This window comes from Salvelinus alpinus, chromosome 24 (genome assembly GCF_045679555.1).
Source record: "Salvelinus alpinus chromosome 24, SLU_Salpinus.1, whole genome shotgun sequence".
Taxonomy (NCBI): domain Eukaryota; kingdom Metazoa; phylum Chordata; class Actinopteri; order Salmoniformes; family Salmonidae; genus Salvelinus; species Salvelinus alpinus.
In genome coordinates this window covers 10079043-10104200 of record NC_092109.1, presented here as the reverse complement: position 1 = coordinate 10104200, position 25158 = coordinate 10079043, and the positions used below count along the sequence as shown (strand labels likewise).

General features: G+C 48.5%; 1 protein-coding gene across 3 annotated transcripts in view; it reads left to right on the top strand.

Moving 5' to 3' along the window:
• Window positions 1–25158, top strand: part of LOC139552107 (G protein-coupled receptor kinase 3) — a 51973-nt gene that overhangs the window by 8212 nt on the left and 18603 nt on the right. For all 3 annotated transcript variants that reach the window (XM_071363517.1, XM_071363521.1, XM_071363520.1), the window contains 10 exons: window positions 3839–3915; window positions 16292–16365; window positions 17636–17737; window positions 18044–18118; window positions 19238–19299; window positions 19537–19588; window positions 20059–20150; window positions 20387–20486; window positions 21782–21860; window positions 22563–22693. In XM_071363517.1, the coding sequence (XP_071219618.1) occupies window positions 3839–3915; window positions 16292–16365; window positions 17636–17737; window positions 18044–18118; window positions 19238–19299; window positions 19537–19588; window positions 20059–20150; window positions 20387–20486; window positions 21782–21860; window positions 22563–22693 (844 nt within the window). The remainder of the gene's footprint in view (window positions 1–3838; window positions 3916–16291; window positions 16366–17635; window positions 17738–18043; window positions 18119–19237; window positions 19300–19536; window positions 19589–20058; window positions 20151–20386; window positions 20487–21781; window positions 21861–22562; window positions 22694–25158) is intronic.

Sequence of the window (25158 nt, the reverse complement as noted above, 5' to 3'; positions counted from 1 at the left end):
TGTTTACAATTTAGCGAGGCTACTCCTCTGAAAGTGCCTATCTATGTGTGTTCTATCCAGTCATAGTCAGGCTTCTGTGACTTCCTCATCCTCTCACAGTCCCAGCTCTGTCAGGCTCCGAGCTAGTTAAACGAGCTGCGTTGTGAAAGTGAAACGGGGTAGGCCTGCTGTTCGGGTCCCCTCCCCCGTGGAGAGCAAGTTTACTGCCCCAAAGTTGAAGGGCCTGTTTACTTCCGAAGGGATCGGTATTCAGATGGTTTGACTCCTCCTTTGTCCCTCGTAGCGTGGTTCCCACTACACACGTCAGGAGAAGTGTGCGGGCGTCAATCTCAAATGGAAAAGATCGCCTCATCTAATAACCTTTGGAAGAGGTTGCTCTTCAGAGGACAATCTCTGTGAATTTAGCCTATTGCGTTCTAGGCTGGTGTGTATTGTATCTGTGTGCATTGAGCTTAGGTGTAGATGGGAATTGTATTGCTAATCATCCATTAGGTATTTGTTTACAGGGCAGAAGAGATAAGACGCCATTCTTCTATAATAAAAGAACATGTCATGGCGGTGATAGTGGGGTTTGCTTTAACACCGGCTGAAGTAGTAAGCTATACATGGCCTGCTCTTTATGATTTACGCTGCATTAGTCTCTCTCGCGCTGTCGCTCGGTCTCTCTCTCGCGCTGTCTCTGACGCTGTCTGTCTGTCGCCCTGTCTCTGTCTGTCTCTCTCACTGTCGCTCTGTTCTGTCTCTCTCACTGTCGCTCTGTTCTGTCTCTCTCACTGTCGCTCTGCTCTGTCTCTCTCTCTGTCTCTGTCTCGGTGTGTGTACTAAAGCCAGGATTACCATACAGCACAGCGGGAATTAATACAGCAGATTGAGAGAAAGCATTAAATACCATCGGGCCAGGGTCAGCAACATCGCTACTGTAGTGGGCTGTGACATAGGCTAGTCCATCCAAACATAAGCGGCTCAAATGGACATAGTGACTGTTTTAGCCTACAGTGCCACCCCGCCGCCGTCCCAGAAACACTTACTAGATCTGACCCGTCTGATCCCTGGCCGGCTTTATGGAAATTATTTGTTTTTAATTTGATAAGGATTTAAAAGATTATCACTGGGATAATGTGTGTGCTCTCCTGGAATTGGCTATGATGACAATCCGACTAGAGGGAGTTACCGAGAGGGGGAAAGAGGAAGCGTGCTGAGAGCCAGCGTTGATGTGAGCGTTTAAATGTCTTGTAAAGGCAGTTCTGAAACAGTGAGGTAAATAAATAAAACCTGTTTGTATTGTGAGCTTGCTGTGTGTGTGTGATGTTTGGATTTGTTTGTTTCAGCTCTCTGTGTGTGTATGTGTGTGTGCGCGCGCGCGCGCTTGGGGCTGTGCGTATATGTCGTCTTAAGAGTTGTTTGTGTGTTTCTCGAAGTGTGTATTTGGGGTTGTGTGTGTGTGTGTGTGTGTGTGACGTTGTAGAGATGGCGCACTGCTGCTCTATTCTCCAGGCTTTGCCTGCTGGGCAGAGGGGGGATGTTGACGGCAGCACTGGAAGCGAAAGAGATGAGTCCAGGATAGAGCGCTGTATTGTTCAAGCGAGATCAGGGAGAGACGAGAGATGATGCGTGTTGTGCAGTAGGAGGCGGCGGGAATCAACTGGGAGGATAAGGAAGGATGACTGAGAGGAAGGAGGAATGTGGGGTAGTTGCAGGAGGCAGATTCAAATAGATGCGGAGGGGAGTGTGAAGCTTCAATTATTCAACTATTAGTAAGTGCACACCACTGTAGCAGAGTCGGTGGATTGTTATTGGCTATTATAGCAGAGAGTGGATTCTGATTGGCCAGTGTGTTGTCTTTAAAAAAATTACAATAATTATGTAACCTTTATTTTACCAGGAAAGTTAGTTAAGAACAAATTCTTATTTACAATGACGGCCTACACCGGCCAATTCCGGACGACGCTGGCCCAATTGTGCGCCGCCCTATGGGACTCCCAATCACGGCCTGTTGTGTGTCAGCCTGGATACAGCCTCTCCGTGGCTCTGTCCAGAAACGGCCCCTACTCCCTACGGCATAAGTGATTCATGCATCTGAAATGGTTGGATTGCTACGGCATCGTAGCAGCTCCACCTTTTTCACCTGATTTGGCTACTCAGGAATTGGCTACAAGTTGCTTATTTACCCATTCAGATGTATACAAGTCATGTCCAACAGGGATTTGCTGGCTAGTTGTTTCTGCAGCAGTCAGGCAGGCATGCCTATGACTCACCCCTGGCCCCCAGTGAATGAGGAAGAGTCTACTTCCTGTATCCTGGTTCCTGTGGCTCAGTTAGACAGAGCAGAGGAGAGCTATTACTGACACTGGACTGAGTACAGTTTGGCCCTCCGTAGGCAGATCCAGGACCAGCACTGTTATTACTGCTACTATTTGTTTAATTCCTACCCTGGTTTTACTACAGGTGCGTTGGTGCTATACTAGCATCAGCCGCTGTGTTATAAACTGGTAGTTAGCGTCTTTGCGCGCCTCAGACACTTTTACTACAGATTAGTTAACATTGGTGCTAGCATCAACATGTATGTTATGAACTAGCAGTTAGCATTTTCGCTAGCTAAGCATCAGCCACTATTTTGCTATAGGTTTAGTTAGTATCTGCCCGCTGTGTTAAAAACGAGCTATTATTTAGCGTCTCCACTATTATCAACCACTGTTCAACTTGGCGCTAGCAACTTGTTATGCCGTGCTAGTTAGCATCTTCTAGTGTTATCCTTTCTGTTGTTATTCAGTGTTATCTGAACCTGCCAGGTCTGGTCCAGCCAGCCCAATACAGCAGAACCATTCACACCACACGAATGATGTCAGGGAAACAATGATCCACGAGAGAATCTCGAATAAACTGGGCTGTGTGTGTGTGTGCGTGCGCGCCTGGCCTCCTGCCCAACTCTAGTAGGTCTGCAGTTGAAGTGCTTTTCTGAGAGAACAAAATAAATCCCATTGAATTAATCAATACAATAAACAACAGAAGCTGGTTGTCTATAAACGGTTTGTCTCTCTCTCGCCCTCTCTATCACCACCCTCTCTCTCTCGCCCCGCCCCTCTGTCGCCCCCCTCTCTCGCGCCCTCTCTCTCTCGACCCCCCCCCCTCTCTCGACCCCTCCCCCTCTCTCTCGCCGGTGCCACTGGCTCACTGGCAGTAATAGACACATCTAAGATCTCTCCCTCTCAGGCAAGGTGTCCATCTGGCCAATGTGCTGCCATGTGGAACGTGTTCTACTCTCCTGCAGCTGTGTGTGTGGTAACTTTCCTCTCTCCTGTGTGTGTGGTAACTTTCCTCTCTCCTGTGTGTGTGGTAACTTTCCTCTCTCCTGTGTGTGTGGTAACTTTCCTCTCTCCTGTGTGTGTGCTAATGGGCCCGTGGAGGGGGCGCTAATTGATTAATTCTCCCCTGCCCTCTCATTAACACCCTCTCCGAGGGCAAGCTGCTCCTCACCATCCTGTCAGGGGACAGACGGGGACAGGTGGCAGGAAGGGAGAGGCCCAAACCAGGGCAGGGATGAAGGTGGAGGGGAGATGAAAGGATGAAAGGACAGGAGAGATGAAGGTGGAGAGAGGAGAGGGCAGGGAGGAATAGAAAGAGGTTGCAAAGTGGAGTGGGGAGGGGAGGGGAGTCCATACTCTGTGATTTGTATCAATGCTCTGTCTATGTGCATGTACCTTTTTTTTAAATATGCTCTAGTTTTCGAACATTGTGGAGCTCATTGTAGGCTTGTGTCCCATAGGGGATGAAGAGGGGTAATTAAGTAAGTTCCTAACATTCTATTTTCCTTTCTCGCCTCTCTCTTTCTCTCTCTCAGTATTCGCAGTGTGATGCAGAAGTACCTAGAGGAGAGAGATGAGCTGACGTTTGACAAAATCTTCAACCAGAAGATTGGTGAGTAGGCTCCGGGTGATGGACACTTGTCCTTTCGCTACACGGACAACCACGAGAATCATAGCACCATGTCTCTCACACACACAAGGAATGTATGCATGGAGCTGTTGACTTGGGATAGGTGTGTGTGTGTGGACGCTCGGATGACACCGCGTTTCTCTGGTCCTGTCTTGCCTGACGACACCCTACTTCCCTTTTCGAGATGACCTCTGCCCGGCTTTATGAGGCTGCTGATTGGCTGATCTTGTTCTATACCCGACCAACAGATGCTACCGAGGATCCCCGTGGTAACTGAACTGTTCCTCACCGTGGCCTACCCAAAGCACAGGGACGCCAAAACCCACTTTTCAGTTTGCAATGGGTGCTTGTAGCCAGGACCACGTTTCAGCCACCTGTCAGCTAAGCCTTTGCCTGGTCTTCACCCAGTATCACAGTGAGCCAGTGGCAGTTGTCTGTACCAGGGGACCAGAGCCCTGTAGGCTTTCATTGGTTTTACTTACTTCTGCTCTGTCTCACCTCCCCTCGGAGACCAGGCTGCTGCGCTAATTCTCGCTCCGTCTCCGTGTCGCTCGCTCTGTCTCTGTGTCCATCTCCCTGTCTACCTGGGTCGTAGCTCCTCCGCGCGTTTCCACGCGTGGCCTGGTGTGTCGTCAGGCGCTTGCGGCAGACAGTTCCAACGGTCTTTGTGTCACCTCTGCGTTGGCCGCTTTTGAAATTGAAAGTCAAATGTGTGTGTGTGTGGTGATGGGCTGTAGAGCCTACTGCCGCTGTTATTCTGTTTCTGTCTGACACAGAGGTATTCTGTCTGCTCGACCACCATCCATATCAACTTTAACCAAAACACACACACGCGCGCGCGCGCTCGCAAACTGCTGGTACGAGTCGGCCTGTGGTGGGACCTCGTGGTGAACAGATGATAAGATTGTACCAAGCCATGTTGACAGGCGTTGGCTTACTGATATCGAGTCTAAGCAGTCGTGTGTGTGTGTGTGTGTGTGTGTGTGTGTGTGTGTGTGTGTGTGTGTGTGTGTGTGTGTGTGTGTGTGTGTGTGTGTGTGTGTGTGTGTGTGTGTGTGTGTGTGCTCGTGTCGTGGCGAGCACGGTACACTGTCATCGTATTGGGTTTTACAGAGAAGAGGGATAATATTGCTCTTGCTCTCTCTCTTTCTCACCTCTTTCTCACCTCTTTTCTCTGGGCTGTGTACGGGCTGCAGACACACGTCAACACACTCACATATGTGTACAGCTGTGTGTCCCTAGGGACAAGGCCGTGTGTATTAGACCGGGGCTATACATGTCCGTACCAGAGCATGGGGGAAGGTTAGGAGGCCCCTGGCACAGTCAGTCGTCCAGCCCCTTCTCGCTCTCTCTGTCTCTCTCTGTGTGTCTGTTTCTCTCTCTCGCTGTCTCTTTGTCTCTCTCTCTGTGTCTCTCTCTCTCTCTCTCTCTCTCTCTCTCTCTCTCTCTCTCTCTCTCTCTCTCTCTCTCTCTCTCTCTCTCTCTCTCTGTGTCTCTGTGTCTCCCTCTCTCCCTCTCTCTGTGTCTCTGCCTCTCTGTGTCTCTCTCTATGTCTCTGTGTTTCTCTCTGTGTCTCACTCTCTCGGCTCTGCTGTGGCTGCTCTATTTTTTCTCTCGTCTCTGCTCTCCCCACTGTCTGACTCTCACTGGGTCAGCCTACTGCGATGTCTTGATGCTGCACTGCTGTACAGAGATCTCTCCCTCCTTCCACCTCTCCCTCCCTGTCCCCCAGTCTACTCTCTCCCTCCTAGCAGGTGACACCAGAGTGCCTGCGAGGGGCTGAGAGGAGAGAGAGAGAGAGGCTCTTTCCTTCTCAGATGCACACACACACACACACACACACACACACATATTAGCTGTCATATGGGTGTGTAAGACTTTGTTTACGTCGGCATAGGCTGGGGGCACAGAGCTGATTGTCCAAGATAGCCAATCACATTGGCCATCTGGCGACTGGAACTCTAAGCTCTGATTGGTTCTCTGGATGGAAGGCTGACTCCTTATGTGTGTCCTAGAGACCCCCGTAGCTCTCTCTCCCTCGCCTCCTCCTGTCTGAATATTTCATTCCCCTCTGTCTGTTTCTTTCACTCGCTCACTTGTCCTCTCTCCCTCTCTCTCTCCCTCTCTCTCTCTCTCCATCTGTCAGAGTTCTGGAATGGATGATGTGAGAGTTGTGCGTTGCCTAGCAACTGCTAGTTGCCATGGGAACTCGGCTGAACTAGACAATCGGGAGAAATGAAATTGATTAAAGGGGGAAGAAGGGAAAAAAAGGCGATGAAGAGGAGAGGAAATGGAGAAGGGGACGGTAAAATGAGAGCGCTGAAGGCCAGAAGCTAGACGGTTCCCCGGCCCAGAATGCACTGGGGCTGCCCGGGGGGCCATCGTGGGGCTTGTCGGACGGGGGGGCAGTGTCATTAGTCTACAGCGGCCTTCTCTTCTCCTGTCCATGTCTCAGACCTTTCCTATCCAGATCGCCTCGCCTTGTCTCTCCTTATCTCTTCTCCTGTCCATGTCTCAGACCCTTCCTATCCAGATCTCCTCGCCTCGCCTTGTCTCTCCTCATCTCTTCTCCTGTCCATGTCTCAGACCTTTCCTATCCAGATCTCCTCGCCTCGCCTTGTCTCTCCTCATCTCTTCTCCTGTCCATGTCTCAGACCTTTCCTATCCAGATCTCCTCGCCCTGTCTCTCCTCATCTCTTCTCCTGTCCATGTCTCAGACCCTTCCTATCCAGATCTCCTCGCCTCGCCTTGTCTCTCCTCATCTCTTCTCCTGTCCATGTCTCAGACCTTTCCTATCCAGATCTCCCCGCCTTGTCTCTCCTCACCTCTTCTCCTGTCCATGTCTCAGACCCTTCCTATCCAGATCTCCTCGCCTTGTCTCTCCTCACCTCTTCTCCTGTCCATGTCTCAGACCTTTCCTATCCAGATCTCCTCGCCTTGTCTCTCCTCACCTCTTCTCCTGTCCATGTCTCAGACCTTTCCTATCCAAATCTCCTCGCCTTGTCTCTCCTCATCTCTTCTCCTGTCCATGTCTCAGACCTTTCCTATCCAGATCTCCTCGCCTTGTCTCTCCTCATCTCATCCCCTGTCTCCGTTACACTTGGGTCCTCAGTTCCTCACAACGGCTCATACCCTGGGAGATTCTTATTTGGGCAAAAGACCGTCCTCTCCTTGACTCCTCTGTCCTCTCTCGTCCTCCGTGACCTGTAAACCGATAAGTGGTCGAGTGACCGAGCGTCGGTTCGTTGTTAGTTGAACGGGGGAGTCTGCCTCTGTCGTCGATTTGCGTTCTCCCGCGTAGGAAGGACAAGTGCATCTTCTGAGTCTTTATTTGATTTTTTTACCTTTATATAACTAGGCAAGTCAGTTAAGAACAAATTCTTATTTACAATGACGGCCAAACCCTCCCCTAACCCGGACGACTCTGGGCCAATTGTGCACCGCCCTATGGGACTCCCGATCACCGCCGGTTGTGATACAGCACGGGATCGAACCAGAGTCAGTGGCAGAGTCTCCCCTGCCGAAATCCTTCACACCCCCTTGAATCAGCTGTTGTTTTCTCTGAGGACAAAAGCATGCACACTTTTTTTTAAAATATTTTTTATTTTTTACATACGCTACTTATCCTTTTAATCCATGTTTTTATTTGACTTTTCACTTTAGACGTGGTTTCGGGATCCCTCTGTAAACGTCATTTCCCTGATGACGTGCTAGCGGAGAAGGATAGTCTCTCTCCTCCGCCTTCGATTTTTGACCTTTTGACCTTTTTTCAAAATGAGGTTCGAGGAGAGGGCGGAGGAGTTTGAGAATCTCCCCCTTTCGCCCCCCCCCCCCCCCCCCTTCTCTCTTAACCAGGAGAGCACTGGGAGAGCTCGACCCTCCATCTCTCTCCACTAAGGTGTATGTGTGCGTGTGGTGATGGCCAGTGTAGGGCCAGGAGAGGCCGAGCCTTCAGTGACCTGCAGGCTCGCTGGTGTGACGGTGACAATGACGATCGTTCTCGTTTATCTTGTTAGTGTGTCAGCTCGTGTATGCTGATGTCTGTGTAGGGATGGCAGGGGGCGACACGGTGTGTGTGTGTGGGTATCAACGAGTTGGCCCTGGTGTGTGTGTGTGTGTGTGTGTGTGTGTGTGTGTGTGTGTGTGTGTGTGTGTGTGTGTGTGTGTGTGTGTGTGTGTGTGTGTGTGTGTGTGTGTGTGTGTGTGTGTGTGTGTGTGGGTATCAACGAGTTGGCCCTGGTGTGTGTGTGTTTGTGGGTATCAACGAGTTGGCCCTGGTGTGTGTGTGTGTGTTAGGGTGGCGGTTTATTGATTGGTGCTCAAGCAGACGGGTCTAATTGCTGAGGGACTGGGTGCATTAATTGGCCCGGTCGATCTCACACACAACAACTGTTTGGGCCATCGGAGCGTGGGGGCGGTAACTGGTACCAGTGTTGGATCTGTCTCAGTGCTGCTCTCCCTCTCCCTAAACGACAACATCCAGCCTCTGTTCTCTCCTCCCCCGGTTTCTCTTCCCTCTTCTCTCCATATACTCCTCTCTGCCTCTCTCTCTCTGCCTCTCTCTCTGTCCAGCTCTTGGCATCAGGCCCTTGTGTGTTTATAAACTCTGGACTAGTTGTGCAATGTATTTCCCAGACCGACTTGGAGCGCGCGCGTGTGTGTAGCCTGCTGTCACTAAGCGTAATCTGTTTTACGACTGTTTAATGTTTTTAGTCAATCTAATTGTTTGTGCACATTTGTGTCGACAGGGCTGTGTTTGTGTGCGCGTGCAGAGAGCGAGAGAATTTTGGCAGGGTGTGCAGGTTTTCACGTCAACCTAATCTCATGACCTTGTGTAGGACACATCTGAAAGCCCAGCCCTGCCGTTCTAAACCAGGAGATGGAGGGTGTAGGAACGGCTAGAGAGACCTGTAGAAGGAAAGTAAAGTGGGTCAGATCAGTGGAAAGACTGAAAAGTGTCGAGGGAGAGAGGTCATTGTCGACGTCGGCGTCCTTTTATCCTTCCAGGTAGTGTGCGTGTTCGCTCGTTCCTGATTTGATGGCCAATGTGTGGTATATGAGACTAACCAGTGTGTGCCATGCATTATTCATAGACTGACCTTTTACTGTGAAGATGAGCGTAGTGTGTTTGAGTGTTGGCTACAGCCCCACAAGCACTCCACAAACACACACACACTCGGCATTCTGGTCTCTTTCTTTTGAAGTTGTTCAATCATTTTTTTATTTTTTATTTGTAGCAATCATAGTAAATACCTGCAGTCGACCTGTGCAATGCGTTCAGAGATGAAACCGATCGCATTCTCAGTTTATTTTACATTATTAAGCTTTACATGCTTCCCCGGAACTGTTGAGCCAGTCACGTGTGTGTTTGTAAACCGCACAACGGGGGAAAGCGGGAGCCCAGCTGTGGATTGACAGGGGTCGTGTTTTTTTTGTTTTTTGTTGCTTCGGTAGAGCGATCAGGGACGTGCAACTATAGTTTTCCAAAATAGCTTCATTTTCATCAGATGAAAACAGAAGTGCAACGCTATTTGGCTGGCAGCCACACAAGTAAATGAGCTCACTTTGAAAAAAAGCAAGGTCTCTTTTTTTTGTTGCATGGCCGTCATATTTCTGTTGTTTAGGCCTATCATAGAAAGAATGTAGGCGGCTACATTTCCTTCAAGTTAATCTTGCCTTTTTCCTAGAGGGAAAATAGGCTGGCTACACCGGGAGAAAAGAAGCAACACGCCAGTCAGAGCGCTGCCCGTTAACGAAGTGTTAAGAGGTGCAACCGAAGCCCAAAATGTGTCCGATGCCCAAAATGTGTCCGATGCCGAGCAGAAATTACAACAAGAAGCATTTCAGATCTGCGTTTACAGAACGCAGCAAGATAAGAAAGAAAAATCCTGCCTGAAATACGCAGAATTCTGCGTTAACACGACAACCTAGTTTGACTTGCTAATCTAAGTAGCTGAATTAATAAATTGACGGGGCATCATATTGTGTTCGCTTTTTGCCGTGTTTGATACGTCAAAAGCCCTTTTTAGATGAGTTATTTGTTACGCTGCCACTGCTATCTTGATTTCCTTGCGGGTTGTTTTCTTCTCTCTGTTCTTGGTCTGTCTGCCTGTGGCCCTAGTGACTCCAGACTCCACAGAGACGCAGCGTGTAGACATGCTGCTGGAGAGCCAGGGCTGTTAACTTTACGTCAAACTTTGTGCATTTGCACAATGTCACTGGTTCACATTCGCTTGTAGATGTCTAAAGTCACCCGAATTGACATTTGGTAGCTCCTCCCTATGTATGCATAGCCACGGGAAGTAGTTTGGTGGTGGGGGTGCTGCGATTGTTAAATATATATATTATTTTTTTTGCATTTTTACACGGGGTGTGATGCAGAATATTTTTGGGGTCCACGCTGAAGACGTCTAGTCTATATCGGTCTGCTAATACAGAACTAGTAAAGGCCCAGTGCACTAGTTTTGTCCCCCAAAAATGTACTGAATGTGTTTCAGTGTTTACCAGCATTTGTAACTTGAGTCCGATAGTTATCTGTACTAACCAGTTAATCTGATAATACTTGGCATGTGAAAATACTTGCATGATATGTTTTCCAGTTTCTTGAAATACTTTGCAAATGTAACCTATTTCTATGTGAAAACTGAAATGATCAATTCATTCCTTTTCCATTTTAGTAGACTCTTATCCAGAGTAACTTACATTAGTGAGTGCATACATTTACATACTTTTTCGTACTGGCCCCCCGTGGGAATCGAACCCACAACCCTAGTGTTGCAAGCACCATGCTCTACCATGCCCACTGGATATCATAAGGTGAATGCACCAATTTTTAAGTCGCTCTGGATAAGAGCGTCTGCTAAATGACTTAAATGTAAATGTAATGTCTCAATGTACTCAGTTACTGTATTGGTCATTGTTTTTCTACATGCTGATAGAAAGTCTACTGGTTCAACCCCACATTAAGTGGTTTGTAAGGATGGTAAGTTAATACATCACAAAAAAGTGGTTGTTTTCCATGTTATTTGATCAAGAAAAATATTTAATTTTATGTGGGTGTTTTGTCTTTGCGTGTAACTTTGCACCTTTTTAATGTAAATGTTTGAGGACGTGGTTTTGTTCTTTCTGGATTCCATTAGAATGACAGTTGTAGAGAAAGGGACAGGACAACTCTTACAATTTCAACAATTGAATCCTGAAAAAAGAAATATGTCAAAAATCAAATATTTTTCCCCGGGGGATGCTGCAGCACCCTCAGCACCCCTACTTCCCGCGGCTATGTATATATATATATGTATAACTTTATGAGCTGGATTGCCTGTCTGCAATTAGTTTATTTTCGTTTGTGCTCGTTAGTATATCTAGCTAGCAGCCTCCATGGAAATTTGCCCGTACTTGTGCTAATTCCGTTAGCATTCTGGTAATAGACGCCCGATGGGATTTTTTTGGGGCGATTTTTAGAGCCCCCTTGTGCACTAAGCCGGTAATACCATACATCCTGGTGTGCGAGAAGGGCGGTATTACAATATGAAAATCTGAATACCGCCCAGCCCTACTTCACAGGCTCATAATGAAACTGAAAGAGGTTTGACTGCATCTGGCGTGCGTGGGCGAGAGGAAGCAAAAGTGGAGGGAAAGGAAGGTAGCAAAAGACCAGAGTGATGATCTGAAATAACTTGTTAACAGGAAGTTGGTCGTGTTGAAATATCTATGGTACTTAAGTGCTGCCAACACCTCATAAGGTGTGTGTGTGTGTCTGCTCTAAAGTAGCAGGGCCACAGACCAGGGTTGGAAATTAACACCCGCCCCCCAATTTTCAATTTTCTATGTATTTTTTATCTACCTGCCACAATGGCTGGTGGACCAAAAATGTAATTTCACACCCTGCTTCAGACTAACCTTTTTCCCTGGTGCCCACTAACATTTTCCCCTGCTGCCCACTAACCTTTTCCCCTGGTGCCCACTAACCTTTTCCCCTGGTGCCCACTAACCTTTTCCCCTGGTGCCCACTAACCTTTTCCCCTGGTGCACACTAACCTTTTCCCCTGGTGCCCACTAACCTTTTCCCCTGGTGCCCACTAACCTTTTCCCCTGGTGCCCACTAACCTTTTCCCCTGGTGCCCACTAACCTTTTCCCCTGGTGCTCACTAACCTTTTCCCCTGGTGCCCACTAACCTTTTCCCCTGGTGCCCACTAACCTTTTCCCCTGGTGCCCACTAACCTTTTCCCCTGGTGCCCACTAACCTTTTCCCCTGGTGCCCACTAACCTTTTCCCCTGGTGCCCACTAACCTTTTCCCCTGGTGCCCACTAACCTTTTCCCCTGGTGCCCACTAACCTTTTCCCCTGGTGCCCACTAACCTTTTCCCCTGGTGCCCACTAACATTTTCCCCTGGTGCCCACTAACCTTTTCCCCTGGTGCCCACTAACCTTTTCCCCTGGTGCCCACTAACCTTTTCCCCTGGTGCCCACTAACCTTTTCCCCTGGTGCCCACTAACCTTTTCCCCTGGTGCCCACTAACCTTTTCCCCTGGTGCCCACTAACCTTTTCCCCTGGTGCCCACTAACCTTTTCCCCTGGTGCCCACTAACCTTTTCCCCTGGTGCCCACTAACCTTTTCCCCTGGTGCCCACTAACCTTTTCCCCTGGTGCCCACTAACCTTTTCCCCTGGTGCCCACTAACCTTTTCCCCTGGAGCCCACTAACCTTTTCCCCTGGTGGAACCAGACGATGATTTGGTAGCACCATACTTTTGTTTTGCGGCCTCGCGGAATAGAAAAAAACAAGTTATCATATATAGTCATTGACGGTACTTTATTAAGAGGTGTAATCGACTACTGAGATGGTATTCAAACAGCGTGTTGTTTCATCGAACACGTCCATGCAGAAATGCATGATTCAATATATTTTATATGCGCAACCTGATCCAGTGATTGGGGTGAATTCTGGGTTGACGATTATGCTATTGTTATATTTGACTGTTTAAAATAGAATGCAAAAAAAAGAAGAAGCTGTATTTTGTTCAATAGAGATGAATTTGCCTACATCTGTATGTGCACTAATATCATGGGCATATTTATCTGGGGCTAATTCACCACCCGAGTAAGTGTGAACTCCAAAACACGTTAGCTAGATCGAGTGTGGAATGAGTGGCTCGCTCGTCACAGAACCAGGCCCCTACGAAACGGCCGCAGGGCAGGGACTTTCATTACAGGAATCATAAGGATATTGCACATTACTGTTTGACCAAGTCATGGTTTTAGGACGTTTGGAGTGAGGTGACCGTGTAGAATGTGCAGCTCGCGCTGATGCGACCAATGCATTTCTGTACTTGCACAGCCAAGTCAAAGGGTCACAAAATGTGACTAAATGGTTGCAGTCTGGAGCCCTGAGCAGGTTTTGTTCCTCTTGAGCGTAAAAGTGTTTGTTTCTGCTTAAATGTGGGTGTGGGGACGGTTTAAGCATGCACACACACTTTTTCTGTTATGATTAGACACTTCCTGTATAGTGATGAGAGATGGAAAGACGGAACAGAGAGAGCGAGAGAGAGGGGGGGGGGGTTGTCTACATGGATATATTGAAGGAAAGACATTGTGAGCCGGAAGAGCGAGAGAGCCAGGAGAAAGACGGGAGTTAGAGAGAGAGAAATGAAGCTTCCTACATCAAAGGACTGGAGCGAAAGAGTGGAGATGGATGGAGGAGAGGTGTGGACTGTTGAGCTGTGAGTTAGGGAGACTTAATCAGCACGTTATATTTAGCCAGTTCAGGTGATTCCAGTAATGACACTAAGCACAGAGAAGCATATGTTTCATCCTAGGAGTGTGTGTGTGCGGGCGTTTGGTGTGTGTGTGCTCTCTGTGAGACCATTTTGTTGAATTAGCTAGTGAGTGCTGACGTGTCCTGCGATTGTTAATCCCCGACTCCAGTGACATAAAATCTCTCTCTTCCACCCTTATTCCAAATAACGCCCGGGTGTGTGAGCGCACGTTCGTTGCACGCACACACACCCTCGCTGCAAACAAGGATCCTCTCTGCACACGTTAATCCCGATGTGCGTGTGTGTGTGTGTCTGCGTGCCACTCTGACAGGAACAGAGGCGGACGGGGAGAGGGAGGGGCTTGGCCTGGAGAGGAAATAATGCATAGGGTCTGGAGAAGAGATAAAAGAGGGGGAAGGGGAGAGAATGAAAGTAGTTTGTTTTTCCTCCCAGCATTCTTCCTGTGTGTGTCTGTCTGCGTGTACGCAGCGCTGGTCAGATGGACGCCATTGGAGAAAGAAGACTCACAAACGCAGAAGTGGTGCGTCAAGCAGTATGTAGTGGTGGGAGAGTTTTTAGCTCTGCGGCAAGGCCTTGTGCACTTTGTACTACAGAGGGGAAATATGACGATTCGCTCATCATCACGATGTACATCAATCCAGTCACCTCCCCGTCTGGACCATCTCACGGTCTTGTGCTGCCATAGCTCAGCGTCACACGGCGTCTGCCACAGCACCTCCTTTTTTAACTAGGTGTGCGCGTCTGATTTAACGCGTGCGTGTGTAGCTAGCGAATCGAACGGCGTCTCTTCAGACGGCGCCTTTTTAAGTGAATCAATGGGACAAATGAAAAGAGTTGAGATGCATTTCCCTCTGTTCTGAGGTAGTACACAGTGCATCATTCTCCCTCCCTCCCCCGTCTCTCTTTCTCTCTGGGAGGTTATGAAGAGACGCTGCTCATGACAGCTCAGTTAAAAGACCTGCCTCCGAACTCTGAACTGCTACGTTTTTGGGCTGGATGCGTCCGTGCGTAGCTCATACGCGTAGTTTATGAGCAGAGGTCTTGTTTTACATCGATTATCCAGGAAATCCCGACATTTGAGAGCGACTGTTTTGCTGGAACCTGTGCCTGCGCCATTCTCTTCATATTTTTCCCCACATGGGCCAGCCCCCCCCCCCTCGGCAATTTGCGTTCTAGCCAATGAGCTTCAGCCCCTCCGCTATTTGAGTGACAGCTTGCCAGGTGCACAGACGGCAGAGGGAGAGCAAGGATATGGTGCACATATATGATGTAATACGCCATTTTCGGGGACCACTTTTGGCTGGTGAACGCCACTTTCAGAACTACTGGCTAAAAAGTATACGAAAGTACCCGAGAATCTCTTTAACCACAGCACACTCGTTCATCTAGTTTGGTGTGTGTGTGTGTGTCTCGTGCGTAAGTGTTAGCCTGTTTGTGTGTTTGTGTCTGTGTGTGTGTGTGTGTGTGTGTGTGTGTGTGTGTGTGTGAGGGTACTCTCTGTGTGCAGTGTTACTGTGAGATGACTCCGTTCTTTAAATAACCTCGTCTTCCTGTGACAGGGAGGCCAGAGTTGACTGTTGTGTTGTTTTGTGTAAAGTGATAGTCGCACGGTCGTAGAGAGGAGAAGTGTGAATGCTGGTGAACAATGTTCTAACTTCCTCTCTTCCCTTCTCCCTTTTTTCCTCTCTCGTCTACCGTCCTCCTCTACCCGTCCTCCTCACCCCAAACTTCTGGTAGCCAAGGTTTCTACCCGGGCAGGGTTGTCCACCCCTAGTCCATCAATTTATGGGATTTCGTCTGACAATCGACTTGATCTGTATTGCTCTGCTCCCTGTGGTTTCAGGGCCGCTCGTATTTGTACCGTCTGTAAACCCACACTACTAGTTCTACCACTGCAGAGAGAGCGATCAGGCGGAGGAAGGATTTGGAGCAAAGGGGAAGAAGAGGCCCAGTAGCAAACGTGTTTGTTTGTCTCTGCAAGGTTGTTCCCCGTGTCATCTCGTTAGCCCGTCTATTTTAGCAGCAGTAATGCTAATTGGCTAATGCCCCGGGAAGAGACGGACACACGTGCCGGGAAGGCAACGGGCGGGTTACCACGGCGACAGCTAGTTTCTGAGCACTGTTTCCGACGGGTTCCAGTAGATGGTGTGTGTGGCGAGCGTTTTTTGTGTGATTTTTTTTTTTGCCATCTTATGCAGACTGTAGAGGTGTGAGATGAGGGCACTATCACTCCCTGTCATTGTGGTCCGTCTGAGGCACATTGCAGTGTGTGTGTGTGTGTGTGTGTGTGTGTGTGTGTGTGTGTGTGTGTGTGTGTGTGTGTGTGTGTCAGGGGATTGGCTCAATGAGATGAGAATCGTGTTCTCTTAAGGCCAATCCACTACAGGCCTAAGTCTCGAAGGAAAGGGCTGTGTGGAAGTCAACCCCAGCAGCTTTGTTGGCAGTGACGTGACTTCTCCTGCAGTTAGTTCAAAACACACACACATGTGTACACAAATAGAGTTGTGTAATTAATATCGTAATGTCAAAGAAACAACTATGTGTGTGTATTCTCGCTGACAGTGTGTGTTTCTCTGTTTCAGGTTTTCTGCTGTTCAAAGATTTCTGTTTGACTGAAATCGACGAGGCCGTACCACAGCTCAAGTTCTACGAAGAGGTAGGAAGCGCACACGTACACTACATGACCAAAAAGTATGTGGACACCTGCTCATCGAACATCTCATTCCAAAATCATAGGCATTAATATGAAGTTGGTCCTCCCTTTGATGCTATAACAGCCTCCGCTCTTCTGGGAAGGCTTTCCACTAGATGTTGGAACATTGCTGCGGGGACTTGCTTCCATTCAGCCATAAGAGCATTAGTGAGGTTGGGCACTGATGTTGGGCGATTAGGTCTGGCTCGCAGTCGGCGTTCCAATTCATCCCTAAGGTGTTTGATGGGGTTGAGGTCAGGGCTCTGTGCAGTCCAGTCAAGCTCTTCCACACCGATCTCGACAAACCATTTCTGTATGGACCTAGCTTTGTGCACAGGGGCATTGTCATGCTGAAACAGGAAAGGGCCTTCCCCAAACTGTTGCCACAAAGCTGGAAGCACAGAATCATCTAGAATGTCATTGTATTCTGTAGCGTTAAGGTTTCCCTTCACTGGAACTATGGGGCCTAGTCCTAACCATGAAAAACATCCCCATACCATTATTCCTCCTCCACCAAACTTTACAGTTGCACTATGCATTGGGGCAGGTAGGATTGTTTGCGGCTGCTTGGCCATGGAAACCCATTTCATGAAGCTCCCGACGAACAGTTATTGTGCTTGCATTGCTTCCAGAGGCAGTTTGGAACTCGGTAGTGAGTGTTGCAACCGAGGACAGATGATTTTTACACCCTACAGCACTCGCCGGTCCTGTTCTGTGAGCTTGTATGGCCTTACCACTTCCTGGCTGAGCTGTTGCACTTAGATGTTTCCACTTCACAATAACAGCACTTACAGTTGACCGGGGGCAGCTCTAGCAGGGCAGACATTTGACGAACTGACTTGGAAAGGTGGCATCCTGTGACGCAGCCATGATTGAAAGTCACTGAGCTCTTCAGTACAGGCCATTCTACTGCCCGTGTTTGTCTATGGAGATTGCATGGCGGTGTGCTCGGTTTTACACGCCTGTCAACAACAGGTGTGGCTGAAATAGTCAGAATCCACTCATTTGAAGGGGTGTCCACATACTTTTGTACATAACGTGTATATCTTTCAATCTGTCTGTTTCTTTACCCCTCGCTCTCTCACTCACTCACTCACATTGGTCAGAGAGCTGGAGTCTAGTGTGTTGTCCGTTGGATTTGCGAGCATGTGAGACGTTTGAGATTAGGCTAATTCCATGGTATGTTTCAGAGGAAGTGTGTGTGTGTGTGTGTGTTAACCCCTGTGTGTGTCAGATTAAGGACTACGAGAAGTTGGACTCTGAAGAGGAGAGGTTGTGCCGTAGCAGACAGATCTATGACGGCTACATCATGAAGGAACTCCTCTCCTGCTCACATGTAAGGACACGGCGTCAACACGGGACACACGCCCAACACAGCGTAACAGGGTCACCTAAAACCGTCAAACCCACGTCAGCCTGAAATGTATTATGTTCCTCTCAGGGAGGAAGTTTACATGATTAGACACAATGGAACACCCCAACCGAACTAAAACCGTTTGCATGCCAAACTGCACTGGGAATGACTCATTTATTGTTGCTATATTTGTTTCACGACCCTCCTCTTTCTCTCCACCCCCCCCCCCCCCCCCCTCCCCCATACTCTTGTCGATTCCCCCTTTCCCTCTGTTTCTGTCTCTCTCAGGCCTTCTCTAAGAAAGCAGTGGATCACGTTCAGACTCACCTGGCCAAGAAGCAGGTGCCTCCCTCTCTCTTCCAGGTGAGGAACACACGCTCACTCGCCGACTCCCGTTTGCGTGTCTGCGCAGCCCCACACCGGGGACGCAAACTTTGCTGCTTTTCGCGGCAATATTCGCCGTTTCGGTTCCAAAAATCCACGCGACTCGTGTAGATGCGAAGCAACACAAAAAAGGTTAGGATGGGAGGGTCTGTTTCTCATGTGGAAATCATTGACTGAGCACAGAATGCATCCCTACGCTTCCTACAAAAACAATCCGAAACTGACTTGAGAGCGTGATGTCATATCAGAGTGAGTCGTCTCTCCAAACCGGGGGGGGGGGCTGGGTGCAATGTGAGAAGTGCTGAAACAAAACTTTTTTTTTTTCTTTTTTTTTTAGAAGCGTACAGGCATAGAAGTTGGTCGTATTTACCCGAATGTCTACTATTTACATAGTTTTGGTCACGTGCTAGGTCATTTTTCAATGTTTACGTTTGAAGCCGCCAAGAGACGTTGGAGATTCTCCACCGTTGCCACGGCACTCTCCCGCTCTTAAAGGGACAGCGGAACATTTGTAGCTCGCCTAAGTGACTCCTGTTTGAGTGTTGCGTTGTGCTTGATCGAGCGTTGAACACTCCAAAAAACGTTTATTTCAACTTGAATTTATTAAATTCACATTTTAGTCTACTTCTTACCGTTAAAACACTCTTCCTCAAGTACTTTCGTCGTGCCCGTGTACTCCTTTGTTTCAGTGAATGAGTTAGCGTATTTGAATACCGTTTAACACCGAAAGTGCACCTGGCAATGTATTGGAGATACGAGACCACGGGATTTGTGTCTTTTCTTCAGGCACCTCCTATAGAACCGCGTGGCAGATGCAAATGCTTTGAAGACTGACGTATTCATATCTGGACACTGAGATTGTCATTGCATGTCATGATGAGCATTAACCCCCCCCCCCCCCTCACCAGCACACTATTTGCAAGTGTGTATTATGGACTTGCTATTCTCGGGAAAATAAATTTGGCGTTTCCGTGCGAAAAATAACGTTTTTGGGGGGGGGGGGTCCCTCACCAGTTTGCATCCCTGCTACATACTGGGCGTCACACTCACACTCTCCCTCTCTCTCACACTCACTAACTCACTCCTGTTTGTGTTCAGCCGTACATCGTGGAGATCTGTGACAGCCTGCGAGGGATGATCTTCCAGAAGTTCATAGAGAGGTGAGATGGGGGTGAGGCAGGAGGAGAGGAGAAAGGGAAGATGTTGAATAGTGGCCAGAATAATATGTACTTTTTCATCCTCTCCAGACTTAGAAGAAAAGTGCTTTTAGTATCCATTCATCCATTTGTGTCGAAACAGAAAGGCTTCTCTCCACACTACCACAGTCTGTAGGCTGGGGGCTCGAAGGCTAACCTCTCTCTATCTCTTCATCTCTCCTCTTTTTCCTCTCTCGCCAGTGACAAGTTCACTCGTTTCTGCCAGTGGAAGAATGTGGAGCTGAACATCCATGTGAGTAACGTTGCGGTGTATTATTCAGTGTGTGTGTGTGTGTGTGTGTGTGTGTGTGTTACTCCTATAAGCGTCCTGATGAAAAACCTTTCCATGAACCTCCATTATAAGCTATTGTCTGAAGTGTAACCTCACGCCCCGCCCCGCCCCCGCCTTTCACTCTCTCTTTTCATCCTCCCACTCTATTTCTCTCTCTCTCTCTTTTCATCCCCCCTCTCTATTTCTCACTCTCTCTCTTTTCATCCCCCCTCTCTATTTCTCACATTCTCTCTCTTTTCACCCCCCCCCCTCTTTCACTCTTTTCATCCCCCCCTCTTTCACTCTCTTTTCATCCCCCCTCTCTCTATTTCTCACTCTCTCTTTTCATCCCCCTCTCTCTCTATTTCTCACTCTCTCTTTTCATCCCTCCTCTCTATTTCTCACTCTCTCTTTTCATCCCCCTCTCTCTATTTCTCACTCACTCTCTCCAGTTGTCGATGAATGACTTCAGTGTCCACCGCATCATCGGTCGGGGGGGTTTCGGGGAGGTGTACGGCTGCAGGAAGGCTGACACCGGCAAGATGTGAGTAACGCAGGAACATGAACGAGTGCAGGGGGAAGAGGGATGGCGAAAGTGGAGGAAACAAACATACACGATAAATGAGGAGGGGGGGGGGGGGGGGGTACAAGAGGAGACAAAAGATTCAACAGGAACAATGGTTCCTCAGCAGGACAGAACCAGTAAGGTCCAAGTGTGTGTGTGTGTGTGTGTGTGTGTGTGTGTGTGTGTGTGTGTGTGTGTGTGTGTGTGTGTCTCAGGTATGCCATGAAGTGTTTGGATAAGAAAAGGATCAAGATGAAGCAGGGGGAGACTCTGGCTCTGAACGAGAGAATTATGCTGTCACTTGTCAGCACAGGGGTACGTTCCACACACACACACACACACACCTTTCAGTCGAGACTCTGTCTATACACATACAGTATGTGTATATTCACATACACAATGCAAGGGGAGTATCATTTTCAGATCTACCGGTCTGATACCATCTTAACACAGACGCACAGAGCTTTATGTCGAAATCCTGTCTATATAGATATACACACACACACACACACACATTTACCAGTCAAAAGTTTGGACACACCTACTCATTCAAGGGTTTTTCTTTATTTTTTACTATTTTCTACATTCTAGAATAGTAGTGAAGACATCAAAACTAGGAAATAGCACATACGGAAATCATGTAGTAACCAAAAACAAATCAAAATAGATTTGAGATTCTTCAAAGTAGACACCCTTTGCCTTGATGACAGCTTTGCACACTCTTGGCATTCTCTCAACCAGCTTCACCTGGAATGCTTTTCCAACAGTCTTGAAGGCCCAAGCAAGTCTCTTCTTCTTATTGGTGTCCTTTAGTAGGTGTTTCTTTGCAGCAATTCGACCATGAAGGACTGATTCAGTCTCCTCTGAACAGTTAATGTTGAGATGTGTCTGTTACTTGAACTCTGTGAAGCATTTATTTGGGCTGCAATCTGAGGTGCAGTTGACTCTGATGAACTTAACTTCTGCAGCAGAGGTAACTCTGGCTCTTCATTTCCTGTGGCGGTCCTCATGAGAGCCAGTTTCATCATAGTGCTTGATGGTTTTTGCCACTGCACTTGAAGAAACTTTCAAAGTTTTTGATTGACTGACCTTCATGTCTTAAAGTAATGATGGACTGTCATTTCTCTTTGCTTATTTGAGCTGTTCTTGACATAATATGGACTTGGTCTTTTACCAAATAGGGCTATCTTGTGTATACCCCCCACACGTCACAACTAAACAGATTGGCTCAAACGCAATAATACGGAAAGAAATTCCACAAATTAACTTTTAACAAGGCACACCTGTTAATTGAAATGCATTCCAGGTGACTACATCGTGAAGCTGGTTGAGAGAATACCAAGAGTGTGCAAAGCTGTCATGGCTACTTTTGAAGAATCTATTGATTTGTTTGACACTTTTTTTGGGGGGGGGTTACTACATATTTCCTAGGTTTAATGTCTTCACTATTATTCTACAATGTAGAAAATAGTCCAAAATAAAGAAAACCCTTGAATGAGTAGGCGTGTCTAAACTTTTGACTGGCACTGCATGTCTGACATTATCTAAGCACATTTAAAATAAAATAAACATCTCTCTCCCTCCACCCCTCCCTCTCTCTGTCGCTGTAGGACTGTCCGTTCATCGTGTGCATGACGTACGCCTTCCACACACCAGACAAACTCTGCTTCATTCTGGACCTGATGAATGGTAAGGTTCCCTAACCCCTTTAGCTGCCGGCTTCTGAGAAAGGTGAAAGGTCACAACTGATTCTCCCAGTCAACCCGCGAAGAGCGTCACTGTAGAGGTCTGTCCCACCGAGCACTCCTCCACTATGAAATGAGGAGGCCCCTCGAAGTACACCGTTGCACGGAACTGGACAGGGCGTCGCAGACGGCTCTCTGCTCTCTCCGGCTTGTCCTATGGTTAAGTAGGCTAACATCCGCAGGTCTCCAATTGATTCCCGAGTCTGCTAGTGGAAGCACGCTGGTCTGGGTCCCCGGGCTGTTTTTGTCATTCTCCTCCTTGCGACCCTTAACGTGGCATATGACACGGAGATCGAGGAGCTGAATGTTGCCTACACAGACTGGTACCCAGGCCCAGAGGCACAAACGCACCGACAATGGCTCATATTTACACAGCGGTTAACACACACACACTTCTTTACTTGGCCCCATCCCCCATTGGGATACAGCTCTAAATGTTCACTAGGAGATCTGTGTGTGTGTGTGTGTGTCTCGGGGGTAAATCTTCCATGGATCCTCGTTTGTCCTCCACAGTAGATCACCAGGAAGTTCATGAATAGATTACATTGATCAAGTCGTAGCTCTTATTGGGTCATGCAGACTGTCTCATGTAGAAAGATGTGTTCAAGGAATGGTATTAAGTGTGTGTGTGTGTGTGTGTGTGTAGGCGGGGACCTGCACTACCACCTGTCTCAGCACGGTGTGTTCAGTGAGAAGGAGATGCGCTTCTACGCAGCAGAGATCATCCTGGGACTGGAACACATGCACAACCGCTTTGTTGTCTACAGAGACCTCAAGGTAGGACTCTCCATACCCCCCCCCCCCCCCCCCCTCATAATAGTTTCCGTCTACAGAGACCTCAAGGTAGGTTTCTGTCTACAGAGACCTCAAGGTAGAACTCTCCATACCCACCCCCCCCCCTCCCTTCATAATAGTTTCTGTCTACAGAGACCTCAAGGTAGGACTCTCCATACCCCCCCCCCCCCTCCCTTCATAATAGTTTCTGTCTACAGAGACCTCAAGGTAGGACTCTCCATACCCCCCCCTCCCTTCATAATAGTTTCTGTCTACAGAGACCTCAAGGTAGGACTCTCCATACCCCCCCCCCCTCCCTTTCATAATAGTTTCTGTCTACAGAGACCTCAAGGTAGGACTCTCCATACCCCCCCCTCCCTTCATAATAGTTTCTGTCTACAGAGACCTCAAGGTAGGACTCTCCATACCCCCCCCCCTCCCTTCATAATAGTTTCTGTCTACAGAGACCTCAAGGTAGGACTCTCCATACCCCCCCCCCCCCCCCTTCATAATTGTTTCTGTCTACAGAGACCTCAAGGTAGGACTCTCCATACCCCCCCCCTCCCTTCATAATAGTTTCTGTCTACAGAGACCTCAAGGTAGGACTCTCCATACCCCCCCCTCCCTTCATAATAGTTTCTGTCTACAGAGACCTCAAGGTAGGACTCTCCATACCCCCCCCCCCCCCCTTTCATAATAGTTTCTGTCTACAGAGACCTCAAGGTAGGACTCTCCATACCCCCCCCCTCCCTTCATAATAGTTTCTGTCTACAGAGACCTCAAGGTAGGACTCTCCATACCCCCCCCCCTCCCTTCATAATAGTTTCTGTCTACAGAGACCTCAAGGTAGGACTCTCCATACCCCCCCCCCCCCCCTCCCTTCATAATAGTTTCTGTCTACAGAGACCTCAAGGTAGGACTCTCCATACCCCCCCCCTTCATAATAGTTTCTGTCTACAGAGACCTCAAGGTAGGACTCTCCATACCCCCCCCCCCTTTCATAATAGTTTCTGTCTACAGAGACCTCAAGGTAGGACTCTCCATACCCCCCCCCTCCCTTCATAATAGTTTCTGTCTACAGAGACCTCAAGGTAGCACTCTCCATACCCCCCCCCCCCTCCCTTCATAATAGTTTCTGTCTACAGAGACCTCAAGGTAGGACTCTCCATACCCCCCCCTCCCTTCATAATAGTTTCTGTCTACAGAGACCTCAAGGTAGGACTCTCCATACCCCCCCCCCTCCCTTTCATAATAGTTTCTGTCTACAGAGACCTCAAGGTAGGACTCTCCATACCCCCCCCCCCCCTCCCTTTCATAATAGTTTCTGTCTACAGAGACCTCAAGGTAGGACTCTCCATACCCCCCCCTCCCTTCATAATAGTTTCTGTCTACAGAGACCTCAAGGTAGGACTCTCCATACCCCCCCCTCCCTTCATAATAGTTTCTGTCTACAGAGACCTCAAGGTAGGACTCTCCATACCCCCCTCCCCCCTTCATAATTGTTTCTGTCTACAGAGACCTCAAGGTAGGACTCTCCATACCCCCCCCCCCCCCCCCCCCCCTTTCATAATAGTTTCTGTCTACAGAGACTTCAAGGTAGGACTCTCCATACCCCCCCCCCCTTTCATAATAGTTTCTGTCTACAGAGACCTCAAGGTAGGACTCTCCATACCCCCCCCTCCCTTCATAATAGTTTCTGTCTACAGAGACCTCAAGGTAGGACTCTCCATACCCCCCCCTCCCTTCATAATAGTTTCTGTCTACAGAGACCTCAAGGTAGGACTCTCCATACCCCCCCCTCCCTTCATAATAGTTTCTGTCTACAGAGACCTCAAGGTAGGACTCTCCATACCCCCCCCTCCCTTCATAATAGTTTCTGTCTACAGAGACCTCAAGGTAGAACTCTCCATACCCCCCCCCCCCCTTCATAATAGTTTCTGTCTACAGAGACCTCAAGGTAGGACTCTCCATACCCCCCCCCCCCCCCCCCTTCATAATAGTTTCTGTCTACAGAGACCTCAAGGTAGGACTCTCCATACCCCCCCCCCCCTTTCATAATAGTTTCTGTCTACAGAGACCTCAAGGTAGGACTCTCCATACCCCCCCCCCCTCCCTTCATAATAGTTTCTGTCTACAGAGACCTCAAGGTAGGACTCTCCATACCCCCCCCCCCCTCCCTTCATAATAGTTTCTGTCTACAGAGACCTCAAGGTAGGACTCTCCATACCCCCCCCCCCCTCCCTTCATAATAGTTTCTGTCTACAGAGACCTCAAGGTAGGACTCTCCATACCCCCCCCCCCCCTCCCTTCATAATAGTTTCTGTCTACAGAGACCTCAAGGTAGGACTCTCCATACCCCCCCCCCCCCCCCCCTTCATAATAGTTTCTGTCTACAGAGACCTCAAGGTAGGACTCTCCAAACCCCCCCCCCCTTTCATAATAGTTTCTGTCTACAGAGACCTCAAGGT